General features: G+C 50.5%; 1 protein-coding gene across 4 annotated transcripts in view; it reads right to left on the bottom strand.

Annotated features, from left to right (window-relative positions):
- The window catches only part of LEKR1 (leucine, glutamate and lysine rich 1), a 63,881-nt gene extending 55,237 nt beyond the window's left edge, over positions 1 to 8,644 (bottom strand). For 2 of the 4 annotated variants that reach the window (XM_042796481.1, XM_042796487.1), the window contains exons 1-2: positions 7,276 to 8,369; positions 6,882 to 6,963 (exon numbers count right to left, since the gene is read on the bottom strand). In XM_042796481.1, the coding sequence (XP_042652415.1) occupies positions 6,882 to 6,929 (48 nt within the window). In that variant the 5' untranslated portion in view covers positions 6,930 to 6,963; positions 7,276 to 8,369. The other 2 variants (XM_042796478.1, XM_042796470.1) reach the window with 2 other exon arrangements.
- Positions 8,645 to 25,724: the final 17,080 nt, after the last annotated feature.

Below are 25,724 nucleotides of genomic sequence, written 5' to 3'. Positions count from 1 at the left end.
TTTAACCTCACCAAATAACTACATGAAGCATCAGCTTGTGCACTGCTATTCTTCTCTGATATTTCAGATTCCGCCCACAAAAACTACCACAATTAAGAGCTAAATTCTTGTTAAAAGAAAAAATAGCTACTTTCTCACTTAGTGCTGCCTTGGTATTACAACATCTAGTATATGGATCACTTATGCTAGAAGCAGTCTGTTACAAGCAGCTCATAAATAGCCATGACTCTTAAAAGCCAGAACTTAAGTCCTCAATTAATGAGATTCTTTTAAAAAAAGCTTTGAATACGTTTCTGTGCATCGCTGAAATAAAAACACAGAGCCCTAAGCACAGATGTACTGCTTGTACATTAATTTTACAGCGCATGGAAGGGACAGCCTAAGGAAACTGCCGCACTCACCATCCTCCTTGCATCACCCGGTGCTCCTCAGACACGTAACGCAGTAAGAGCAGCTCCTGCTCCCTCCCCAATCTATCCGTCAGGTCTGAGACTGCTTTAGCAAGGGCTGGCCAAATAACAAAAACCCCTGTATTTGTCCAAACTACACTTGTAGCAGAACAAGACATAAAACTCAAGGGAAAAAAAAAAAAAAAAAAAAAAAAAATCACGATGCTACAGCTGGGTGCTCTTAAATTATTTCTATATATGGATTGATTTATTCTATCTCTACTTAATTCTACCTTATTATTTGAATCTACTTTCCTTTTGGTTTACTCCTCTCCCACACTATTTTAATTTCTCTCATGCTGTTTGTCCCTCTCCTGACAAACTAGCCCATCCCTATTACACAGAAAGAAAGAAATCATTGCTCAAACCACACAATTGATTTTCTAGGAAGAAAGTGGGGTCTTCTGCTGTGTATGCAGAACTGAAGTTTTGAGTGAAATTTTTTTTTTTTTTAATTCAAAGAAGGATTTTTAAGATTCCCAGTAGAAACTTCACTTCTTCTAAAAATAAAAGTTTATTGTAAGTTAATTTTTCAGTCAGCATCTACTCAGCAAGTAATACAGATTGTAATGCTAAGCCATGCCGCATACATAACTATTTGTTCCACTTCCATAAAATAGCAATTGCAAAATAAAAATCACAGCACTTGCTTTGAATACATATGAGTAGTGTAGAAATAGGCTTGAAGTAAAAACAGAATGTCCTGCTCTCAAAAAGTTTCATTCAAAACATGCCCTGAAATAATCAGTTTGTCATGACAGGAAATAATACTCAGCTTTCAGGTAGCTTTAATTTTTTCCTGCCTGTGAGTAAAGCAGACTAATGAATCATAAAAGACCGTGTTGCACTGTTAGTAACTGCACACACTCACACAAGCCCTGCAAATACCTAACACATGTCCAACAGGCCGTGCAGACCTTCCTGGTGCTCACAAGCTCTTTCAGGATGTGTCAGGGCACACTCCAGCTCTCCGGAGAATGCAGAGCGGAGAGTTCTTATAAACTGAACCGCAGGACATTGCAACAGAATGCGATGCCTGCACAGACAAAAGATAATTTATCTCACTGGGAACCGTATCTTTGCCTGACAGTACTGACTTCTTGCATCTGTAGTTGCAACAGCTAGGAAGCCCCTCCTAGCTACAACCCAGCTGCTTGGGATGCAAGGGATGCTGCAATCCCTCCAATTCCTAGCAGCATACTCGGATGCCAGTTGCAGAAAGGGTACAGAAAAGCCTGAATATAGTGAATACAGCGCCAGCCTTGTGAGAAAAGCTTGAACGCAGCGAATACAGCCCTAGCCTTATGAGTATAGCAAGCGATCTAAATCCTTTGCTGCCTGAAGCAAGCACCAGTGACTCCAGAATTCTTGCACTAGAAATAGAAGATCATTACCCAGGTTCAGAAGATCTGCTGTCACAAATCCTCTGATACCGCAATACACAGTGGTAACAAAACAGGCTGCCTTTACTGTTTGGGAACTGGTTTTCCCAAATCAACTGTGGATCCATGGCTAACCAGTTCACTGTTGAGGTCACTGCTTTCTATCTCTTTAAGCTGTAACATGTGGGCTTATACCAAAAATAAGCAGATATTTTCTGACATTTCCCAAGCATATTACAGCCGCTCAGAACACGCACGTAGCAGGAGCTTGTCATCATAACAAAATCTAAAAGTTAAAAATTCTACAGCCAAATACTGAAAATCTCAGTGGGCTTAGGGGCAACTCATGAACATCATCTTAAGAAGCATTCATAAAGTATGTGACAACAGGACTCTGGAAAGGCCTCCTGCCATTCTGCACAGAGATACTACTGTGCTCATCTGGAAGGCACAAATGGAAATGCTGCTGCTTCTAAATCCATATTGCTACTGTAAGTACTAAATACATAGCTACGTTCACTTCTACAAAGCTGGTCTTGGTAGACAGGACAGATTCTTTAGTTAATTAATGAAACTGGAACTGTGTAAGAACCTGTTAAAAAAAATAATAACCCCAGGTTCAAAGACAACAAGAGAAATTAGAAGATAACATAATGTGCTCATAAAGATACTATAATGTGCTCAATCTATAGCACTCATGGCAAACCTTATGAGCAACCATTTGCTACTAGTAACGTACGTGATGTTTTCTGGAGAGTTGGATACCACAGAACGTTCTGTACTGATGTATAACACAGCTTCAAAGTTCCTGCTCTGCTTGCTTTCTTAAGTTCCTAGGGTGAGAGAAGTACTCATCTGTAAGGCTATCTTGTGTTCAATTAATTTTATGACTTATGTTAAGCAAAAGTTACTTGTTTGCCAAATAAAATATGAAATTAAATAGAACTTTTTGTTTGGTACTTCGCAGAGTCAGGGTGTCATTTTACTGTCTTATGTAGGTATCTGCTGTTTTGTTTCCCACTTCAGTAAGATCTTCAAGGCAAAAATGAATCTTCCCATTTATTTACATTAAATGGACAACAAGAATACTGAAACAAACAGAACTCTAATAAATTCCCAAGCATATAAAAGTTCTGTCTACCACTAGGAACAGACAACTAACAAGGTGCAATATGATAAGAATCTTTTCTCTTGAGGGGGAAAAAAAAAAAAAAGGCAACCCAAAAGACCTCAAACAACAAAAAGAGAACTCCCCCAAAATACACATCCATAACATTGGAGTAAAGGAAACACTAACTTCTTTTTTACCATTCAGTGGTCTATGATACCTCTCAGACTGAGTTTGATGGCATAAATCTTAAGACACACAAATACATTAAAAGGTAGGCATTACCAGCCAGCAATCTCTGCAAAGTTCTTTCTACAGCCCTGTGACAGTACACTTACAAAACAATGTAGGGTTCTACTCAGGCAAGCCAACCGACTTACTCATTTAGCTAAAACACCTGCTATCTGGCACGTCAAATCTGCAACCATCACCCCCCAGAAGCGTACAGGTGTCCCTAAAATAAGGCTAAGAACCCAATAATAACTTCCCTAAAAATGGTCACACATGTCTTGGACTTGCCATTGACTGCCTGGGGTATTTCCCTCCCCAGAAAATTACCAATTCTCCCGCGTCTGCTGACAAAACAGCAGCAGCTATTCTCCACATTCGCCATCACCACCGCTCCATGTGGCACAGCTTCCCTGGAAACTTCCAGGGAAAACAGACTCCTGCTGACTTCGAACGTTGACAGATGTGTTCGGTGAGGTAACCAAAGCGCTAACAGGCAGAGTCACAACTCTGGGGGTTTTAAAAATTTTTAATAGACAAAACACGACTTAGATCTTTACTAATAATTAGTTCCTAAGAAGTATGTAACTGTAAATACAAAAAAAATACTATAAGCTTTAATAAAGGACATGTGGATGTTTATTTACTTGTTGATTTTTTTTTTTTTATTGAACACTTATCTTGCAATGCATATCATGTGAGATAGATATGAGAGAGAGAGAGAGAAACAGGGCCATATAAAATTCTTACCTGACTCCTTAGGGCAAAATTGATCAAAACCTGAAGAACCAAAGTCCCTTCAACATCTACCATTTCATTAGCAAAATACAAAGAAATCTCTCCCCCTCTAGATGAAAACTTTCTTTAAAATTTAATAAACCTAGTCGGCAACAGCTACTGGACCCAGACTGCAAATGCTCAATTTATGTCAACTTCAGCCATAACATCCATGGCTTTACTCTAACAGGTTCTCCTCTGGGGCAGGCTTTGGCAGTAGAACAGTCTGCGGAATAGGCTGTTCCAGGTTGACATGAGATGCAACCTTCCCTTTTCCCCTCTCAGTATCACCCTCAAGAAGAGTGCAATTTTGGAGGCAGCTCTGTCACTGCTCCGAGTATTGATAAACCCCTTGTGAAGCTCCTCCATCTGCTACGAGCACGAAGGAGAGGAACGATGAGAGCTCCGGTCTACATCCTTTCTTTTGAGACATCTGCTGGATCTGTTGTCAGCACTACAACCCAAACTCCAATAAGCCAACTCAAAACGGCACTTAACAGTGAATATTCTTCATTCTGCAGCTGAAATCAAAATGCTTAACGTACTCCCTCCAGACATACATGTTCCTTTGGCCAGCAAACTGCACGTTGGGAGCGTGTGCTCAGTTTGGCAGAGAAATCTACAGCTGGCACAAGTTCTGCATATGTTGGGAGTAATCTAAAAGAAAGACTGGAAAAGAGAGGATATAAAATCCAAGAAGAGGCGAATGTGAAGGGAATAACAACTTGTGTACATCAAAGGTAAAAAATACAAGGACGGGAAATTGTGAGAATGATTGTAATCAAGCTCTGTATCTTCTAACTATACTGCAACTACAACGCAAGTCAGCAGAGATGAGCAGCAGCAAAGGATATGTAAAACCCCGACACTCAACTGATCCCAAAATCTTGGGCTATCGTTGCCACAGAGCTCACACATCTCACACTGAGATGACAGGGTAGGCTGGGACGGGAACATAAGCCTGTTCACATACATATCTAGAAGTACTGATGTGCCTTCTGCATATAGATCTTTCTGTTAAAGGTGTACTGCTAACCTGAAAGATATCTCAAGAGTTTGCCTGCCCCATTATTTACTCCAAAGCAACAGTTTGCCTCACTTGTCCTCCACAGTGCCACTGGAGGAATCCCACAGCTCCACACCTCAACCACCCCTCCATCTAGAGTTTCATCACATTCAACTAAGGCAACTCCAGAAAGGTAAGGGTAAGATTCATTTGCAGCTGGAGATGAAGCACAACCACCATCTTCCTACACATGTGAATACTGCCACTGTGCCCTCAGGTATTTTCCAGAAGAAGTAAAGCCAGTTCTATTATCCTTTCCTAGAAGGACAAGATTTTTAAGCTCTTCATTATTTTTTTATTTTTCCAGATTCCCATCAATCACATTGTTTTTCTTAAAGCCTGCAGCTCAGAACTGATACCTTAACAGCTCTGAGCAGAGGAATAACAAAGGCTCAAGTTTCATGTGCAATTCTTATACTAATACTTGCTTTCTCTGTAACATCACTTTGTTAATATTATTCTGCTTATGACCTGACTGTAGACCTCAGTGTTAGGTTTGACAAGTGACAAGAAAGCTTAATCAGTTACTATGAACTTAGTACTGATGCACCGGAATTTCATTTTAAACATGCCTTATTCTTACTAAGAATATAAAGTTTAATGCTGTTTCCAGAGCGCTCACAACCTCTCCCAGACTGGCACCAGTGTACTCTTTATTGTAGTCTAAGATCCTAGCTCAATGCAAGACAGCAAACACCAACCCTCTTACTGAAAGAAATAACGTCACCCCCTTTCTGTTCCCGGTTTGTGCCTGCACTCACACCTGCTTCCTCCTCGTGCTAGCAGATGTGTAGCACACAGATCAGGAAGTAGATTGGGAACTGATCCAAAGGAAAGACAAGCAGCTGAAGTGCCACCAAACCATAGCCTTAAGTCATTAATGGAAATACTGAGCACTACTAGATCCAGAACAATTCCCTCACCTACTTCAACCAACAGTTTGGCACAACTGTTTTTCTGAGAAACTTGCTGCGATTTTTGCTAACCACCTGTTGATGTTTGCAAACTGATTTCTAAATAAACAAACATACCTTGTATCTGTCCTGCTATCAAAACAGCTGCTAATGAGTCTGTAAATTTCCCAGGCTCTTCCTTCTTTATGGAAGTATTTCTTGTCCCTTCCTTTAGCTATCTTACCCAGCCTTGAATTCTCAGAAAACATCATTGACGGCTCAGAAATTGTCTCAACAGTTTCCTGGACTATTACAGGGATAATTTCTCCAGGCTGTGATAACCTAAGCACATAAAACTTAAATTACTTGTTGATTATTAGACTCATACCAAATGAAGACAGCAGTGTGTTTTATTGCCAAAGTAAAAACTTCATAGTGTTACAAAAAGTGACTCGTGTTCCACTTGTGTGCATCACCACTTGTAAAGAGCCTCCCCAAAAGTTAACCCATATAGACAGCACCACTGTTACTTTGGTAATAATTTGTTTCCCAAACAAAAGAACAGCCTCATACACAAGGAGAAGATACAAGAAAAGGCGGAGAGGAATGTTGTGTTCCTATTTGTATTGGCGCGCCTTAGGAACAATTACACATTAGGCGCTGCAGTCATTCCAAACTTACAGCAACAAAACGTGTTGCACAGGGTAAAACTTGAAACTCACCTAGCAGTGACAACACCACTACCAAATGAGTATGTTCCTCTACAGTGTTCCTACAGCATTACTGTGTAATTACACTTCGTATGTAATGACAAAACTTAGAACACACCCAGTCTGAAAACCAGGACCAAAACATACCACATAATGTATCAGTGTTCAAAGGCCTGTACCAGTGTTCAAAGGCCTATGAAGTATTCCTAAATTACTGCAGTATTTTGCCTCCAAATGGTTTGGGTTTTGTACCTCCACCATTTCGTACCTTTCGAATTTCCTCGGGCAGCGGGTGAACGGGGATGTGCCGCTCCATGGCCTCCGGGAACGCCGCGGCAGACTCAGGGAAGCTGCCGGAGGTGACAGGGAAGGTCAGAACCTGCCCTCAGCAACCGGGCCACGCGTTTCCCCCGGCCCACGCCAGCCCCGAGAGGCCTCCCCACGCCCGCAGCCCCCCCCGCTCAGGGACAGGCCGCGGCTGCCGGCAGCGGCAGGGCCCGGGCAGCGGTCGCGGAGCGCAGGACACGGGAAAGGGGCAGCGACGGGACCGGACACGGCGGGACGGAGCCCCCCGCTCCCCCCCAGAACCGGGGCCGAACCCCCGCGGGACAGCCGGAGGGAAGCGGAGTGAGGGAAGGTAACCGGGGCGGCCATTTTCTTACCGCGGCTTCCTCCGTAACCAGGGCAACGGCGGGCGGCGCTGCGCGTGGCGCGTCACGTGGCCCGGGCCCGCGCAACGCCAGCGGGGGGGGGGGGGGGGGGGAGGGGAGGGAGGCGAGCTGAGGGCCCTGCTTGGCGAACCGGCCCAGTTTAAAATTAATAACTAAATATAATGGAGGAGCTGCACTGCCAGGGCCGGAGGGATTCGGCGTGAGTCGCTGCGGAGCCTTTGTTTCATTTAAGCCGCCGCCCCAAAACCGACCCTCGGGCGCGGCTGAGTTCCGTGTGCTCAACCTCCCCGTGAACCGGCGTTGCGCTGCCAGCTCCCGATGAAATCCACTCGAGCTGACGGCGAAGCAATAAAAATAAGCAAATCAGGAAAAGATGTGAGGAGCGGGAGCCTTCAGTATCACCCCCGTTTCAACGGAATTCACTTCAGATTCTACCCTTTGCTCCTTTTCATCGCTGGTTATTTTATGTGCCTTCAACGCGGGCCAAAAAAAAAACGAGTTGCTGCTGAGACTCGGTTTTATCGCATCCCATCAGCTGTCCCCACAGTCCCCAGTGAGGGACCCCACAGGTGGGGCTCTCCCCACCCGAGTCTGGGACAGACCTGTGATGCTGTGGATGAGGGGCCGTGAGTGCAGCAGGGCTGCTCCCCTCCCAAAGCCGAGTTCCAGCCTGCCCAAAGCAATTCCAGCCTGCCCAAAGCAACTCCTATATAAGCAGTTCCTACATGCCCAAAGCATTTCCTCTATGCCCACAGCGTTTTCTGTATACCCAAAGCCATTCCTACATGCCCAAAGCAGTCCCTACAAGCTTTATACCAGGATACACCCCTCAAAGAATTTAGGGACAGCCACTAAAAACTGGAAAGGGGCCATGGTGAAAAATGAGGCGGCCTTCCACCAGCCTCGTTAACCTGATTGAATTTATGCATGACTTGCTCTTAGCTGCAAAGGTTCAGTCTCTGGGGCAGCTCCGTGCAGGACAAAGCATCAGTAATGTTTTTTTTAGAGCGGTGCCGAGCAGCTGAATAGGGTTTTATCGTGGAGTAAGCTGCGTGTGGGGAAAGGGGTGGGGGGGCTCGCTATTGAAGATGATAGTGGATTTTATTGGGGGGGGGGGGAAAAAAAAGGTTGCATAAGCGGGAGCTGTTGCGATGATAGAGGGATGCAAAGCCCGGCGCCCTCCCTCGCGGTCCCACGGGTGGCTGCCCCCCTGCCTCCCCCCTACCCCCCCCCCCCCCCCAGCCCTCGCGTGTGTTGCCGGCGTGACCCGCTCCACGTTGCGTGCCGACCTCCGCGTTGCGCTGCAGCGTTAATCCCCGGTTTGGCAGCAACCGGAGCCGCATGCCCCAGCTTCCTCCCCCCGCCCCCCTCCAACCTCCTTTAACCTCTTCGTGATCCAACGCGCGGTCGGGGATAAAGAGTGGGGGGGTGCGGGTGGGGCGTCACGCGTGGAAAGAAGGGGGGGGGGGGGGGGGCGCGGGAATGTCACCCAAGTCACCGCCCTGCAAAGCAAACGTTAACTCGCCCATCGCGTACGCTTAAAGGTCAGAATGAAGAGGCAGCGATTTAAAAAAAAAAATATAAATAAAATGCAGAGTAGCGGGGTTCCCGGCGCGCTGCACCCACCGCCACGCCGCGCCCGGACGGGGTGTGGGGGTGTGCGTGGGGGGGGGGGGGGGGTGATCGCGTGTGAAGGGCGGCTCCCCCTCCCCCCCCCCCCGTGGAGGTATTTAATTAAGAGCGGCATTAAGAGCGAGCCGGGGAGGTGGGGGGAAGGCAGCGCCTTTGATCGGGGCTGGGCGGGCGCCTGGCCGCGCCTTGCCGGCATATGTTTCCCCCCCCCCCCGCGTGATGGCGGCGGGCCGGGCGCCCGGCGCCTCTCACGCGATGGCCGCCCTGACGTGCCGGGGAAGGGAGTCGGGCGGCGATGAGATCAGCGCGGATCGCCGCGGCCGGGCCGGGCGGGGAGGGGAGGGGAGGGAGGGAGGGAGGGAGGGGAGCCGGGGAATGGCGGCCCGTCACGCAGCGGCCGGGGGAAAGGCAGGGAGGGCGGCGGGAGAGGGGACTGCGCCATTCCCGCCCTCCCCCGCTGAGGGGAAGCGGGGCTGGGGCTGGAAGGAGTCTGGACTGGGGGGAGCCGAGGTTGAGGGAGCCTGTGTTGGAAGGGCACTTTTTTTTTTTTTTGTTGTTTTTTTTTTTATGCAAGCATGTGAAAAACACGGGGGTTGCAACTAGATAACCTTTAATGTCCCTCGCAACACAAACCGTTCTATGGTTCTGTGGCTGTGGGGAGCTTAGCCCAGGAGTTCTGGGGAGATCCTGCCCCTGAGGGGGACTCTGGGCTGATGGCAGCCTGCCTTGGGGGGGGCTTTTTTTTTTTTTGTTGTTGTTTTATGGAAGCATGTAAAAAACAGGGATGTTGGAACTGGGTCTTCAGTGTCCCTTCCAACCCAAACCATTCTATGAGGGAGGGGAACCTGAGGAGATCCTGTCCGTGAGGGGCCCCGAGGGCAGGCTGTGTTGGGGGGACTTTTTTTTTTTTGTTTTGTTTTATGCAAGCATGTAAAAAACAGGGATGTTGGAACTAGGTCTTTAACATCCCTTTCAACCCAAACCATTCTGGGAGTGAGGGGAACCTGTCCTGGGGATGTTGAGGAGATCCTGTCCTTAGGGGGCTGAGGGGAGCCTGTCTTGGGGGGACTTTTTTTTTTTTTACATAAAACCAGAAAAACATTGGGATTGGAACTAGATGATGTCTTTAAGGTCCCTTCCACCCCAAACCATTCAATGATTTTTTTTGACTGAGGGGAGCCTGTCCCGGGGGTGCTGAGGAGACCCGACCCTTGGGAGGGATACTGGGCTGATGGGAGCCTGTCTTGGGGAGGACTTTCTGGTTTTATGCCAGCATGTGAAAAACAGGGATGTTGGAACTAGATGTTTAAGGTCCCTTCTAACCCAAACCATTTTATGATTCTATGACCGAGGAGATCCAGTCCTGGGGGGTGAGAAGAGCCTGTCCTGGAGGTGAAGAGATGCTGGCAGAGGCCCTGGGGGAAGCACAGCCCCGGGGAAGGGGGGCTGCTCCGGCCACGCTCCGCTCTGAAGCGACTGTGCCCCCTCCCCAAATCCCCACACCGCCGTGGCCCCCGCACCCCGGTCTGCGCTTGAGGGGTGGCTCGGGACTGCGGGCCCCGGGGGCAGGGAGGCCAGGCCAGAGTCCGGCCGCATCTCGCCCCCGTGGCACGGCGACAGGCTGGCGTGCGTGCCAGCCTGAACGACCGGCACCGCTCCAGATCAGGTTCCAGGCGGCGTGAGCAGCTCCAAGGACAAACGAACAGGCAAGGAATGAGTGCGTGACACGCAGCAGTCATAAGCCAGCTATTTCCATTGTTTTCCGGCAGGCTTTGTACCTTCTCAAACACACGTGGAAAGCCTCCCGCTGCTTAGAAATCCCAACCCGGAGGAGCAAAGTCCATGCCAGTGGGCAGCTAGGGAAAAAGGCTAATAAACACAAACACCCTCTTCGCACAAAGCAGGACCGGCGGGGGTGTGAGGGTGAATAGGTGTGCCTGCGCCTGCAGCGTTTCCCGAGTAAAAAAAGAAATCCTACTTTTATACCAGCCCTCTTGTTTTAGGCTGTCGTGTCATTTGTTCAATACAGAGAGCAGCGCAGGGAAGCGGTTTTGCGGCGTTGTCTGTAAACAGCTCCTCTGGGAAGCTGCTGGCGGTTCCAGTTGTTTTGCTTGGGCAGAGCAGAGCTGGAGCGCGCTTATCGCTCAGCCCTGCGGCCCCGTAGGTGCGCGGGGGCTTTGGGGAGGAGCAGGAGGGGTCCCTGTGCTGGGGCTCGCAGCAGAGGCTGACACGAGGAGAGATGGCAGGAGATGTGCAGAGGGAGGGGGTCAAGGGAAGGACAGGGCTTGCACGGCGAATGGCAGCGAGGTTATTTCTGGTGCTGCGTGCACATCGTGTTAGTTCCCCGTTTTCGAGCTGTATTGCTTGCTAGATTGGTTTGGTTTGCTCTGCCCCGCTCTCTTTGGAAATGTCACAAGGACGAGACCGTGGTGGATGAGCAGCCTCTGTGGAAGGATGTTTAGAGGAGGGATCTGAAGGTGAGGGCTACCTGGGAGTCAAGGTCAGGGCTGTTGTTCTGGGACAGCAGTAGGATGGAAATAGTCCAAAGCAGCATGAAATTGATAAAATCAGGGAAAGCGTAAAGAAGCAGGGTACCGGTGGTTTGCGCAGAAAGGCAGAGGTGAGGCGATGGTACCAGACACGGTGGCGTGAAGCTGCTTTGGAGAGCAGAGTGGAACAGGAGCATGCTAACAACCGTGGGGCACGCGAGGCAGGAATTGGATCACGAGGGAGGAGATCCCAGCGCTCCAGTTGTGACATTGCCAAATCAAAGTCAAGCTTTTTGGCCGCAAGAGCACATGAGGTGAATCAGAGAAGGAATCTGTATGATTAAGCGGCAGCTGAGTGCCAGAAGTGAAGAGATGTCATGGATAGTATCAAGAGTGTCTGTGTAGAGGACTGGGTTTATTTGCCACGATAGAAAAGGATTTGAAAGGGAATACAAGAAGCTCGTACTGAGACTGAGTTGGCAGCAAGAGAACTTGGGAAGGGTGCCAGGAAAACTGTCACGGATACGAGGCTGAAGTGAGAAAGGACTGCAGAGCACAGGGGCAGCTTCAGCAGCTGAGCGGTTAGGAATGGGCACGAAGGGCAAGAGAGCCCGGACAGCCGGCTAGCGGGGTGTGATCCGGGGAGGAAATATCCAAGCAAAAGCCCAAACCCCTGGGAGCTGAGTGCAGAAGGGTTCAAGGTTTTGTTCTCTAAGGCATTCAAGGGCCTGGGCTCAGCATATCTAAAAGATCACCTAATGCTCAGGGACGATGATGATGGTGGTGCTTCTGCTGGCTTGCCAGGCAAGACAGAACTCCTGCCGTAAGGGTGAGGTTCATCTGTGCAGGGCTCAGCAGTTTCCCAGGGGCCTGCTAGGAAACTCCCACGGGAACTCAGAAATGCCATAAATCTTTCCCCTTCCCCCTGTCCACGGGCAGAGCGATCTGCTTTTTCCTACTTTAAACACACGATCTGTAGGGAGGAAGATGTTTATACCGTTGGCTTTGGAAAAAAACAAACAAACAAACAAACAAACAAACAAACCCGAAAATCCTGCCGAAATAGAAACTGCACACAAAGCCCTCCCCACTGAAAGAGGGTGAGAATGGATGAAACAAGACAGATGTTCCTTACAGTCTTAGTGAGCTACTGGAATAAATACCAGGCAATGATGAAGGAACTATGGGGTCACTGTGAAACAGGAAAAGAGAAAAAACAAATGAAGGAAGCCTGGATGTTTAGAGGGCAGAGCATACCAAGGAGGATGGTGAGGCTGACTCGAACCTAGGAGGCAAGATCAGTGCGTATTCATCACTTTGAGATCCAGCATGCGAAAACGATGCGTCGGTCCCCCAGGCTACAATGAAGGGAATGGGATTATCCGAATGAATATGGAATATTGAGGTTGCAAGCCCTGAAATTGTATTGTGATATCTACTGTTGAAACAGTTGTGGAGCTTTTCTTGGGCTCCACTCCATCTCCTGATGCTATGGGCCCCCTTTTAAAATGCTCAATAACAGCATGTATTACTCTGCAGTAGGTCAGGCTACTCTTTCCTCCACATTATTACCTCATGGTCTGCGATTGCAGTGTAATGTCCTGGCACATCCTGATAGGGAAATGCAAATGTTGCATTTCCATGACATGGCCTGACAATTTAAATTTATCTCCCACAAAGCAATAACACCGCGGGTATGTTGATTGCATGCTGTTGCTACAACCTGCTTGTTACAATACAGCCATACCCTTGGTGTGTGCAACTTGGATGATGAAAGTAAGAATAAGTTTTTTCTCGCTCTGCTTTAGAACCCCTTTCCTCTTACACTCATCAGTTAAATGCTTTGACTTCAAATGGGGCAAGGTCAAGACCCCATCCAAAAGCGGGGGGGGGGGACTGTAATTTTTATTGCTTAAAATATAAGTAATATTTACTGAAGTGCAAAACCAGTTCTCTCTGGGATCTGAAGATAGATACTGGCGTAGATGCCGGCCAAGGGAGTTGGACTCGGTTCCGCTCCCTTGCTGCTCGGACCAACTGCGCTGCCACCAGCGGACGCGCCGAGCAAGAGAGCTGAGCGGTCCCGGCCCGTGGCTGCCCGAGGGAACGCGCGCCTGCTCTGATGTGAGCTGAGCTGGCAGCTCCCGAGAGCTCCTGCAGTGAAATGAATTGTGGCAGGCAGCGCCGTCATCGCGCCGGCTGGTCCGTGAGTGGCCTGGAATAGAAACCCGCAGAAGTTGCAGGGTGGTTGCTTCAGGATTCCTGTAGCACACGGGAAGAGCGTGATGAGCTGCTCAGCACCACAATTCATTGCGTTAATTTAGCTCTCATTCCTGTGAATTATCTCTCAGCAAATCTTGATTTACATAATCTCTTTGCTACTTGTAATTATCCTGAATGGTTTAAGAAGGGAAATTTTAGACAAACTGCTTGCTTTAAAAGCGCTAGGTTTCTTTGCCATTTGTCCTGGGGGAAAAAAAGCCATTGAAGAATTTGGCGCGCTTGGCAGCGGAGATGTTTGGGAGCGCGAGTGGAGGCTGCAGCACGTTATCGGGGGAGCCCGGAGGGCGGTGCTCACGGTTCCTGCTAAAAGCACGCCCGGGGCCAGCCGGGCTCGGGCTGCGGCCCCTCGCCGGCAGCGTGCCCCGTGCTGGGCTCCGAGAGCGGTTCAGCACACGGCACAACCTCAGTTCTGCCGATGCCTGCGCTGCTTCACCCCAAGGCGCGGTTCGGGGCAGGCTGACGTCCCGCTGCTTACCCGGAGCCTGGTGCCCGGGGTTGTAAGTTTGAGCTGGTTGTCTCCGGGGAGGAGCGGGAGGGCAGCAGTCCAGAGGCAGAGACGTGTCACGATGTGCAGAGCAAAGTGCTGCTTGAGGGCTGAATCCAGCTTGTCTTGCTCACCTGACAGCAGGAGACCCAAGCGGGAGAGCCGGCGAGCTTGGCCCACGAGAGAAAGGAGACGATTGTGAAATTGGACAGCGTTTCCCTGTCACTATGGAGTCACTAAGGGAACGGGCCTATTTTCTTCCTGTTTACACAACATTTCACCAGCAGCCTTGCACCCACCTCTCGTGAACCGCAGCCCCAATTTTGAAGCCACATCGGCACGCCACGGCGATAAAACTTGCCAGAGGTTTTTTACGGTCTGAAATAAAGAGGCTCCCTGGAAGGTCGCCTGGATATAACACGGCGGGGGGTGAAACTGCTGGAACTGCGAGGTACAACCTACATTCCATCGATAGGTGTGCAGGACTGAACCTCGCCGGGAAGTCAGGCTTGAACTGGGGTTCCACTGGAGCGACTGGGAAGGTGCTGCCACACTTTCTGGGTCCGTCCTAAAGCGTAGTAGCTCGTGGCTGAAAACCAAAGGTATTCACATTTCACTCAGGGCTACACAGCCCCACATCACCCCGCACGGAGGCCAGCTGCAATACATCACCATTTATCCACAATACTGTGAATAAAAGAAAAGTGAATTTATTCCCAGCGGTTGTTTAGCGATCCTCCGTTCCACTGCAGAAACAATTCCATTGCAAAAGAGGTTTCATTTCATGTCGTGATGGGGAAAAGCGACAGAGTCCCCAGCTGCACCAGTAAGAGCAGCAGGCTCCGAGCACAGGGCTGTCGCAGGGGATTAGTCATGTCCTTGGCCACAAGAAAGCCGCGGAGAAGAACAAACCTCACATCCTACAGTTTACAGGCTCCTTTGGCAGTCAGCGTTTTTCTTCCCTACAGAACACACAGTTACACAAAAACGTAAGCTTCCTGACCTTTACCTGACGGCCTTTCTTTCCAAACGTGAGAGGAGAGGCCGCGGTTTTGTTCGGCGAGGTGCGCAGAAAGCTTGCTCCGGCCAAACCAACCGAATTTGGCCAACGGGCCGCTTCCCTCTTCCCTCAGCAGGGGTTGAGGGGATCGGCTCGCCAGGACGGGACGTGTCCCCCCATCCTTGCTCCCTTCCTTCTCGCCATTCCTCGGCGGGAGGGCAGCACGCTCGGCAGCGGAGCCCCCCTTTCCAGCACCCGAGTCAGACAGGAGTCAAAGACGCTGCGATTTTGGGAGTTCTGCAGCGTTTTCCTTGCTGAGCTGGGATCCGTGCCTGCAGAACACAAAGCGCTCCCATGCTGCTGTTTGCTCTTTGTGCAATATCCCTCTGAGTACACTTTGCGGTATCTTAGTTGATAATACTGTAGTAGATACTCGGCATAGTACCTTTAGGTACAGCGACGACAACACAAACGAGGATCGTCACTTCCTATTGGGGATACAAGCCTCATTCCCCACCCCGAGATTAAAGGCACATTAAATATTTATATAGCTGTCACACCTAGAGGCCCCGTCAGGATGAAGGTCCACGGTACTCGGTGCTCTAAAAACTTATGATAAGGGCCAGTCCCTGCCCCAAAAGAATGCAGCCCCAGCTGAGGCTCACCCACGGCCCTGGGGTGGTGGTTTGCCTGCCCTGCCGTGCCTATTTCATAAACCTTCTGCCTGCAGAAAGGCCAGGTGGGTTATCAGTGGTACTAGAGGGTGGAGGCTTTGTTTTAGTGCTGCCTTCTGGCTCCTCTTTGTTTTCCAGGTGAGGACCCTCTGCTAAAAATGCCGGATTTCTGCCAGGTGCACCGTTCCTGAAGTAGGCGGGATGGGAGCTGGGAAAAAAACCAAGCCCTAGAGCGCAGGGGGATGCTTTCTGCATTGAGAAGCACCTCTTCTCAGGGAACAACCTTTCCCCAATTCCAAGAGGATTTCTGCCAGGTAGAAGCACAGTCCTTGACCGGGAGAGGCCTACATACAATTTCTATTCCTCAACTGTCCTAGGCAAGTGACTCTGCTGCTTTCTTGTGCAACTCCCTAGCTAATCAAACCTCGCTGCTTCGCCCGGGCGTGTTGCGGGCATTAAAAGAGCCAAGGAGGCAGGGCTGCCCGCGGGATGGGCACCGCGTTCACCACTGCTTCCAAAATTTGAAGAGGCCTCGGTGACAGCAGTGGGGCAGGAAGCAGAGCCGCTGGCTGGAAGTGACTAAGCCCAGGGTTTGGGGATGGGCTGAGAGTAGCAGTTTCTGCTCAGGGCAGCCTGGTATTGCCTGCAGAGGAAATCCTGGAAGGAGGTGACCTTGAAGGGAAATGCAGGGGGGGGATTGGGACCTCTCACCGGCTGGGACAGCGGTGGCACCAACAGGACTTGTCTCCCAGTACACGCCTGCCTGGGGAGATACAGCCGCGCGAGTAAAGAAGGTCTAGCACTCCGCAGCCCAAGAGCACAGGTGACTTGCCCCTAACCATCATCTTTATCCGCAGCTGGAGGATTACCGAGCGCTCGGGCATTGGTGCCAGCTGGGACTTCTGCAGGGATCTGCTTGGGAGATGAATTTAGGTCTGTAATAATCTGTTCACAGGCGGCTGCCTCGCACCCTGCGTACACCAATCGCTCTGGCTTGATTTGCTAGTGTGTTTTAACAGGTTACCCCAGAGACCCCAGCACCACCACTTGCTGGGTGACTGGTGAGCTCTTCCTCCCCCCCGCCCCCCCCCCCCCCCCCCGAGGCTGCTCTGAACAGCTCTGCCAAGAACTTCGTCCCCCCGAGAAGGGAGTTCATCCCGGCGAGATAAACCGCAGCCCTTTTTGACCCCCCGTTCCAGGAACGGGCTGTCACAGTCCTTGCTGGACCACAGCTGCACGAGCTGTCTTGGTGAGGCGCGCCGAGGGAGCCGTGCCAGGGAGCTGGGTACGACGCACCGGGACCCTTTCCCCGGGCTGAAAGCACGCTGCGGTGAGCAGTGCTGTGCCACGCACGCTGCGGCTCTGCGTTCCCCGCGCTGTGACTGTTCCCTGCTGACCATGAATGCCAGCGTGCCTGGAGCTGCCGTTTTGTTTATTTTTAAGAAGGGCAACAACTAACATTTAGGTATCGCCTTTCAGAACTCTTCAAAATAGAAATTTGAAAATTGCTTCATGTAATCCTTACCCCGTAATACCTTCCTGGGCTGAGAGGAAGAGACCAGCCACAGTAGCAACAGGACACAAGCGTTTTGGAAATTAACTCTGATCCAGGGAGAAGCATAATTACAAGTTATTTATACAGAGCCCTTTTCCTTCACAGACTCCGCAAAAAGCGGATCGACAGAGCGATTCCCATTTCACAGCAAAACAGAGGCGGGTTGCTCAGGCAGCAGCAGAGCTGGAAGAGGATCCAGATCCTTCGGCTGCTTTCAGCCTGCTCAGTTACAGCTTCCTTACCTTGTCATGAATGTATGATCAGTAAAAGATAATTCTGTCATGGTATTAAAGGCAATTAGACATCCAGGATTCATCGTTTATGTTTTCAAACCTTTAAAGCTCCCTGTAGAACGACTGCCTTCTGCCAGTTCTTCTTTATAGGGATGAGAAAATAGTCCCTTCCCTGATTTCTTGCAAAACGGCATTTCCCAGCTGTGTGCATCATCCGTGAATCAAATAAAGACAAATCTGGTCTCTCGTTTCCAGTTAAGCCTGTCATGTTAGATGCCACTACGTAATATGTCAAGAAACCAACGCAGCTGATCTGGCGTGTCATTGCTGCAAAAGGAAATTAAAGCAAATACAGATTTATGAAAGAAGGCCCATTTTTGGCACCAGGCAAGGATTTCCTGGCTGACTGCTAGTACCAAAGTGCGGATCGTCTATTTTATGTTCGCAAAGGGAAATCCCAGCAATTCATGCCACATCATTAAAAATCAGACTCTAAAAATAGCATGAAGGAGCTGGGCTGGAAGCAACAATAAAGACGAAAAGGAAAACCTTGTCTTTTTGTTTGCTTGCGCTTCTGAAAGTGCGAATGCTAAATTCAACCCCAAGAGCTAATTTTGAAGTGACGGGGCCTGGAAGGCGAGAGGAGAATATCGGAACAGCCAAGTGGCTCGTGTGGGATGGCTGCAGGAGCCGCTTCCCCCTGCTCGGCCCGGGTCCTGGCTTCACTGTCTCCCACCGTTTTAGGCATCCCCCCACTCAGCCTTGACTCTGTCTGCACCAGCTCGCGCACTAATTAGAGCTTTTACCAAGCTAAATCAGCGTACTACAGCTGAGAATGCAAGTAAGCCCCAACCAGGGCACGGCCCAATTTAATGCAATCGGGTTTCAAAAGCAAATTAGTGACATTGGTGCAGTTCCCCCAGAGCCGCGTTGTTTGGAGGAAGCCCAGTGAATTAGGTCTTGTCCCGCAGTGAGCCTGGTTCAGTGAGCCCTGCCTGGTGCCGAGCAGAGATGCAGGTGGAGATAAGTGGGTGCTCAGGGTGAGCAATCGGGAGAAGAAACGTGGCAGTTCAGAGATACATCACCCAGGCCGCGTGGCTTTCAGGATTCAGCTTGTTCTTTATGTGCCTCGTTGGAGGACATGTAAATGCTCAAAAAAACATCACAGAGGACAAATCATCAATGTAAGACTGAAAAATATTCCACCGAGGAGAAGAAAAGAACAGAAATACTTTAGAAGATGGCTGCAGGGAAGGAAAGCGAGTATCCGGATAGTCCTGAGACCTTCCAGTCTTTCGAGGATTCCCCACAAATGCCAGCTTGCTTTCGTTTCAAAAATGTAATGAGTTGAACTTGGCGGGGTTGTGTACTGCCTCGGGTACCCCAGCGATGGCCTTCGGTAAGCGGGCGTTCTGCGAGGGGACGGCAGGAGGGCATCACGCGGCAGAAGATAACACGTCGTGTGCTGGGGAACAGCAACAGGCGACGGGGTTTGTGGCGGGATTCCAGCTGGATGAAGCCACTGCTGCTGCACAGGGACTCCATTTTGCTATTTAAATCTTACATTTGTTTGAGATTTTTAAAACTCGCTCCGTTAAAAAGGAGGGCAATTTCCCTGCCTCCGCGTGCTTTGGGATGGTGTCGTCGTTCTTTTTCAGCTGTCTTCATTTCTCCTGGGAGCCTGATAATTAATTCACATCGATACACGCTGAACTCACATCCTTCGCCGTCCGACTGGCGCATACGCAGTGTTTGTTCCGATACAACCCAGGGTGCAGGGGGTGCGTGGTAAGGCAGGGGTGAGACTCAGCTTCACTGCTGAACCTGCTGTCCTCTTGCAAATCCATTCCCTCAGACCCACGGGGAGAAGAAGAGTCGGGGAGGAATCTTCCCTTGCTGAGGGCCCTCGCAAATATCATTGGGAGACCACACGTGAAAACACATCGAATGTTACCCCACCATAACGTGGGAAAAATCAAGCATCCCTAGGCCGGAGAAATTATGTCAGGGGCTGCAGGTTTCTCATAGTTGCCTTAAATACACAGGCGTCCTTAAAAATACCAGCCTGGTTTGCTCGAGGATGGAGGATGGTTGGGATTCGCGGCGTTGTCCCGGGAAATGAGCAATCCGTGTAGCACTGTTGTCCCAAGGATATCCTCTGGGCATTCTCCCGTGTGTGACTCCCTTCGCAAACGCCTCCTCTTTGACAGGTTGAGAAAGCAAAGTTTATGAGAACTTCTGGTGGTTTTCCCTTGGAAGCAGAGTTTCTCAGGGAATTGCACTGCCTGAGTGGAAGAGGTCAGGACCATGCAGTAGGATATTTATCCAGCTGGCTGATCAGATTGCCTTTGTCCAGTTTTTCCAGAGGTCTCGTTATACACGGACCTACCGATTCATTCTCAAACCTGACTCGTCAAAATTCATTAAGTAAGCACTTTGGTATGGCAATACCCAGGATTGCTTTTCCGTATTTTTTTAGCATTCTTGCCAATCTATACAATTTTGCAACTCAGAATGAAAGCCACAGTAAGAAAGAGTTAATGAGGTCCTCCAGTAAGGGTCTGTTCTCCGCTGGGTGTGTATATACAACTCCCATTGCTGTTAATTAGCCTTACGGAGGCACAGCAAGAGGAAAACGTACCCTAGAAGACAGAAAAATCTACTTATTTGTCCAGGCAGGTAATGATCCCCTGTTCCACCACTGGCGTTGGTGACAGCCTGATTTAGTACAATAGCTATAGCTGTTTTGGCTTCACCTCCCCCTCGAAAGCCGCAAGATCCGTCGCATATGAAAAGATTGCCAAATAAACTCAGTCACGTTATTTGTGCTATGACAGCGCACGATTTAACACAAAAAAAAAAAAAAAAAAAAAGAAAAATAAAGCCCAACCCCACTACAAGCACCATGTATGGGGGGCGGCGCTTAGCGTCTGCTTAACTTTCAGCATGCATTTGAACCGTAAATAAGATTCAAATACATTTCTGACTCGGACCTACACAACTGATGAAATCGGGGGAGGGGGAAAAAAAAAGAAAAAACCAAACCTCAAGCTAAGGATGCAAGATGCTGGAGGGTTTGGGGAGCCTTGCAGCCTTGGCACGCGCTGGCTTGCGTGCAGGCTGAGGCGGCCAGCTGCAGCCGGGCTGCTCCGGGGCAGGAGAGGAGAGCCAGCGATGTCCTGAGCGATCAGACGGGCTGAGGGCAGCCCTGGATTGTCCCCCGCGGCTAACCCGCGCGGCCCGTCGCCGATACCCAGCTCAGAGCCGTGCTCACACGGCCGCGGAGCATCTTGGCGCAGAAGACGGGCGCGCTGCCTCCCGCCCCCCGGCTCGCCATCCTCGGGCTGTGTTACCATAACACAGCTCTTTTCAGTTGTTATTCCGTGCCAAGACGACCTTCGTGGTCTTCCCCCTGCCCTCCCTCCTCGAGAAGAACTGCTGCCCGGCCGTCGATGCAGTCCCTTCGCCGCAAAGGCGGCGGCAACAGCCAGGCGCGTGGCTGTGGGACCGAACGGCAGCTGAGCCCTCACTGCCGGGGGGACACGGAGCCTTCCCGCGCCCCTGCAGCCTCCCTGCCCCTTGCCCAAAAGGGCCAGATCCCAGGAAGTTACTGATTTTCACCTCTTCAGCGCTGGAAGAGATCTAAGCAGGGCCTCCAAACCCAGCCAGAGCAGCTTCAGTGCTGCTAGGAGGCGATTGGAGCTGAACCAAGCCCTAGGCTGAAATTTGTTCCCATAACTATTCAAATAAAATATTTCCATAGCCAGAATCAATAACGGCAAACGCTTTGTGAGGTGACAAAGAAAGTCTTTCTCAAATAAGTTTTCACGAGAAGGAAAACAAAACCACAGGCTGAGAAATTTTGTTTTGGGTCAGGGTGAGAAGCCAGCTCTCGTTAGCTGACGTTTGCCTGCGTGGGAAGGAGCTGGAAGAGGCAACGTCCTTCTGTTCCACACTGTCAGAGTGGCACGAGAAAAGCCTGGGAAGGGGCTAACACTTTTTTGGGCTGGAGGGGCCAAGGCAACACAGTATTTCATTAGAAACCTCCCATGCAAGCAGCATCATTGGATAGAAGAGGCTTCAGTTTTTGTTTGTTTGTTTTTTTTTTTTTTTTTTGTCGTTACTGAAGCTACACAGCAACCAGAGGCAATTCCCTAGGACTGATGAATTATATTCCTCCATCCTCTAATCCCACCTTCTCCTACCGAAGGATGTCAGCAGCGGGCACGGCGCTCAACTACCGTGCGTCAGGCTCGTAAAGGAAATCGTTGAAATTCGCTGCCGTCCGAAAGGTCAAGTAGTTTGGAGGTGTCCTGATACGCTGAGCGAGGCTTTTTCAGCGCTGGCAGAGGGGCTGCTGGCTGTCGTGCACATCGTGCTGACCCAGCCGATTGCATCACTCCGTCTCCTGAGGCAGAATCTGCATATTTTTTTATTTCCACATGGGCCCAGATGGTACATTAAGTTGAATAATGCATTTGTGTTTCCGGAGGAGAGGAGCTCTCCGGCAAAGTGATGATTCTGGGAATTTTGGAGGGGGACAGTGGCGGGGGATAAGGAAGGTCTACAGCAAGCAGAGGGAGAGGCCAAACGCTTTCCATCTCACCCCTGCCAGGAGGGTGCCAGGCCCATATATATACATCTGCGTTCCTGGGCGTCTTCCAGCTGCTTTTTGGAGAATGCTAGGCAGGAAATTGATGCCACAGGGCAAATATTCATTCTTCCCAACTTCCCTCCCAAAGCAAGCGCAGATTTGCACTGGCTAGACTCGCTTCCTGCCCAGCGCCGTGGCTTCCCCGCCGCATCGCCCACAGCAGCACGGTCAGAGCATGGCAGAAATGACCAAACCGTGTGCGAGGGTGGGAAAAAAAAAAAAAAAAAAAAAAAACCAAAACAAACTATCAAAACCCTGCCAGGTGTTTGCAACACAAAACCTGAGCTCACGGGGGGAAGCTGGTGCTCAGGTTGCACTTCCAAGCCGGGCTGGAGAAGCTGCCAGGCTTGTAGCTGAAGCGGGAACGCGGCGTTTCGATGCTGCATCCATCCGAGTCGGGTAGACATGCTGCATTTTCCCTGTGTGCATCCTGGAGTTGCCGCTTGCAGGGAGAGATTGGAGGCGGTGAGGATTTCAGTTGTTAGAGGCAGCCGTGCTCCCCTGCCCCTCGGCTGGGATGCCTGGAGAAATCTCAGGCCGAGCTTTGCACGCCGGGGCTGGGGGAGTGCCTGGCTCTGCAGGGAGCTCAGCTTTAGCTGCCCCACGCCTTGTAGCTTATTACTGTTCTCCCCAGGGTTTGCATTCAGCATTGCTCATAATCCTGCCCGGGTCTGCCGCCCGGTTTATGCTCTGGCCGGCAGGCAGCCTTTCCTGCAAAAAGGAGTTAATGGGTAAGAACAACCCATCGCAGCAATTGTACTTTTAGTCCTGCTTACTTCAGCTGTTACCATGCTTCTGAAGTGTTATCAGTGAAAAATCATTTATTGAGAGCTCTTGGAGCTTTTGATGCAGCCCCTCATGAGGAGCTCTTAGCAAAGCATGCGGGCTGGAGGGGAGAGGTAAAGCCTGGCTGCCAAATAAGCGTGGTGCGGGCGAGAGAAATGAGGAAAGAAAAAGAGAAGCAGCCAGGCACCCCCCTGGAAAGAGCAGCCAGCCCAGCGACAGCGTTTCCTCGCACCTCTGTTAACGCTCAGCCGAGAAGACGAAGAGCCAGGCAGCAAATTCTGGCCGTATCGCAAGCGATTCGGCAAGAGCCCGGCGGGACCGCAGCAGGGCAGCTCGCCGAGCAGCACGCCAGCACCCGAGGACGCGGGCGAGGCCCCGCGCGTCAGGTGGAACCATCTGAGCAACTGACCCGCCGAGCTGCCGCGCTGTAACGAGCTCGGCCAGCAGAAACGGAGACAGCTGGGAGGGCAGATGAACTCTGCGTGGTGTCCTGAAGCGAGAGCCGTGGCTCTGGCTCTTGCAGCCCCTCGCCAGCGATTAAGTTTGTTTTGCGTTCTGGCCCCAACGGAGAGGAGGCTTTGGGGGGCACGTTCCTCCTCGAGGTAGCTCCATTCAGTGCACACACGAGCCCAGGGGGATCTTAAAACAGAATTAGCAGCAGGTCCGTAACAGCGCTGGGATTATAGCAAACCCTTGCCTGGATGCAGCCAGCAACAGTTTGACTCTTCCTTCAGGACAGATTTTTTTAGCACCAGCTCGAGAGAAATGTTTGAGCATCTGTTCCTCACAACTTGGGGGGGGGAGGGGAGGCAAATAGGAGGACGAGAGCATTAAGGAACCTTTTTGGTGCTTCTGTTTTCAGCTCAAACTGTTGCTAGTTCTTCATCCTCCCTTGGCATAGCCCTAACGCAGCAGCGCTACGCTGGTACAGCTTTTATTAACATAAAGCCACTGCGAGGGCTGAGTTTCCGCCGCCCGTGTTTCAGGCCTAGATTCGACCCCTTTTAAAACCAAGAGATGCATAAATCGCTGGCAAAGCCCGTTTCACAACCCTTCCCCAGCCCTGGCAGGACAGCAGCCACTTGCAAAGCTCGGCTCCGCTGAGCACGGGGAGGGGATGGGGCCGTGTTCCCCCCCCACCCCCAGGAGGAGCTGCCGCCGTCCCGCGCTGTTCCCCGGGCAGGAGATAACAGGGGAACAACTGGTTCCCAGAAGCACAACCAGTTACCCACGGCTTAGGAAAGAGCAATATCAACCCCCCCCCCCCCCCCCGGTCTTCAGACGTCTGTTTCCTTTCAATCAGCTATCTGGGTGCTGAGAGAGGACCCGCCGGCGCTGCTAATTAACGCCTGCCCCGTGCAACACTCGGCGTCCCAGCACGCATCGCTCGAGAAATAATAATCGCGAGCTGCATAAATACCACTTGGCGACAACGAGAAATCTCCGGTGCTTCTAAAGACAATTGCACAACGCGAGCAGTAAATTCAACCTCCCCCCGCCAGAGTTTGCTCACAAGGAAGTCCTGGACGCTGAGCCGGGGCGATGGGAGGGATTTGCCTTCTCTTTGTGGAGCCCCTGCGGCGCGGAGGTCGGACGCGGCGGTGAGCGACCGAGGAAGGTTCCCCGGGCGGCCGCTCCACGTCTCGCCCCGTGTTCACCCGTCTCGGCGTTTTAGGGTTTACGCTGCAGATCTGAGGTGATGGAAACCGAGCGGCCACGCGTGGTGGGTGCAGCTGGTCACCATTCTGGGGGCACGTGGCCGCTGCGAGCATCGAGTGCCTTGTCGTGGCCAACCGATGCTCGGAACCAGCCGGGCTGGGACACGTGGGGTGCTTGTAATGCAGAACAATATTCGTCACTTCAGCGGCATGCCACTTGCAATAATTATTCAGTTTCGTGTATTATAACGGCCTCCAGAACGTGGTAAAAAAGGTTGGCTCCTATAAACACTTTTGCGGTTTTACTGAACGTTTCTAAAAATCTGTTTCACATGCTTAATGCTCTGGAAAGTGTGCAGGAACGAGAGAGAAAGCACCTGAAACGTCTCCGTCAGCAGGAGTCTTCTGACTTCAGCAGATCACAGCTGGAGATTATCTGGAAAAGGCGTCAGCTGGTGTGTCAGCCGCATCGTTAGATCCCGGTGAAAATGAAAGCCATTTGGTCTGACTATGCAAATATTGAGTTCATGGGAAATAAACAGGAATTTGATTCTGTAGTGGTATTTACTGCCAAATTTTCTTACCCAGTCCTTCATGCAGCTTGGCACGACAGGCGTTCTGTAATGGTATTTTCAATAAAAACCTGCCCTGGTGGGCAACAGTATGAACTCTTGCATAAAACTTAGTTGTTCAGGATTTTTCTGAAGGAGATCCTGGTTCTTACACATCTGTACATGGTTTGTCTTGGCAGGCAAAACAAAAGTCATCCTGTAAGTCTACGGTATCGAAATATCACTGCATTTAAATATCAGGCTTGACTTTTGGCATAAAGAGAAAAACATAAAATGCCTTACAAACCTAGGCCCGATCCACAACGTTATGAGAGCTCTTTAGATTCTTACCCTGCATCCCAGCTCCTAAAACAAACCGATGGAAGGTAGACCAGCCTACCCCCCCTACAAAGCAGCTCGAGAACTGAAGATCCCAAACGT

The sequence above is a fragment of the Tyto alba genome, unplaced genomic scaffold (genome assembly GCF_018691265.1).
Source record: "Tyto alba isolate M040663 unplaced genomic scaffold, T.alba_DEE_v4.0 Super-Scaffold_10, whole genome shotgun sequence".
NCBI lineage: Eukaryota > Metazoa > Chordata > Aves > Strigiformes > Tytonidae > Tyto > Tyto alba.
Note: the sequence above shows the minus strand (reverse complement) of the source record. Positions and strands in the feature narration are given on the sequence as shown.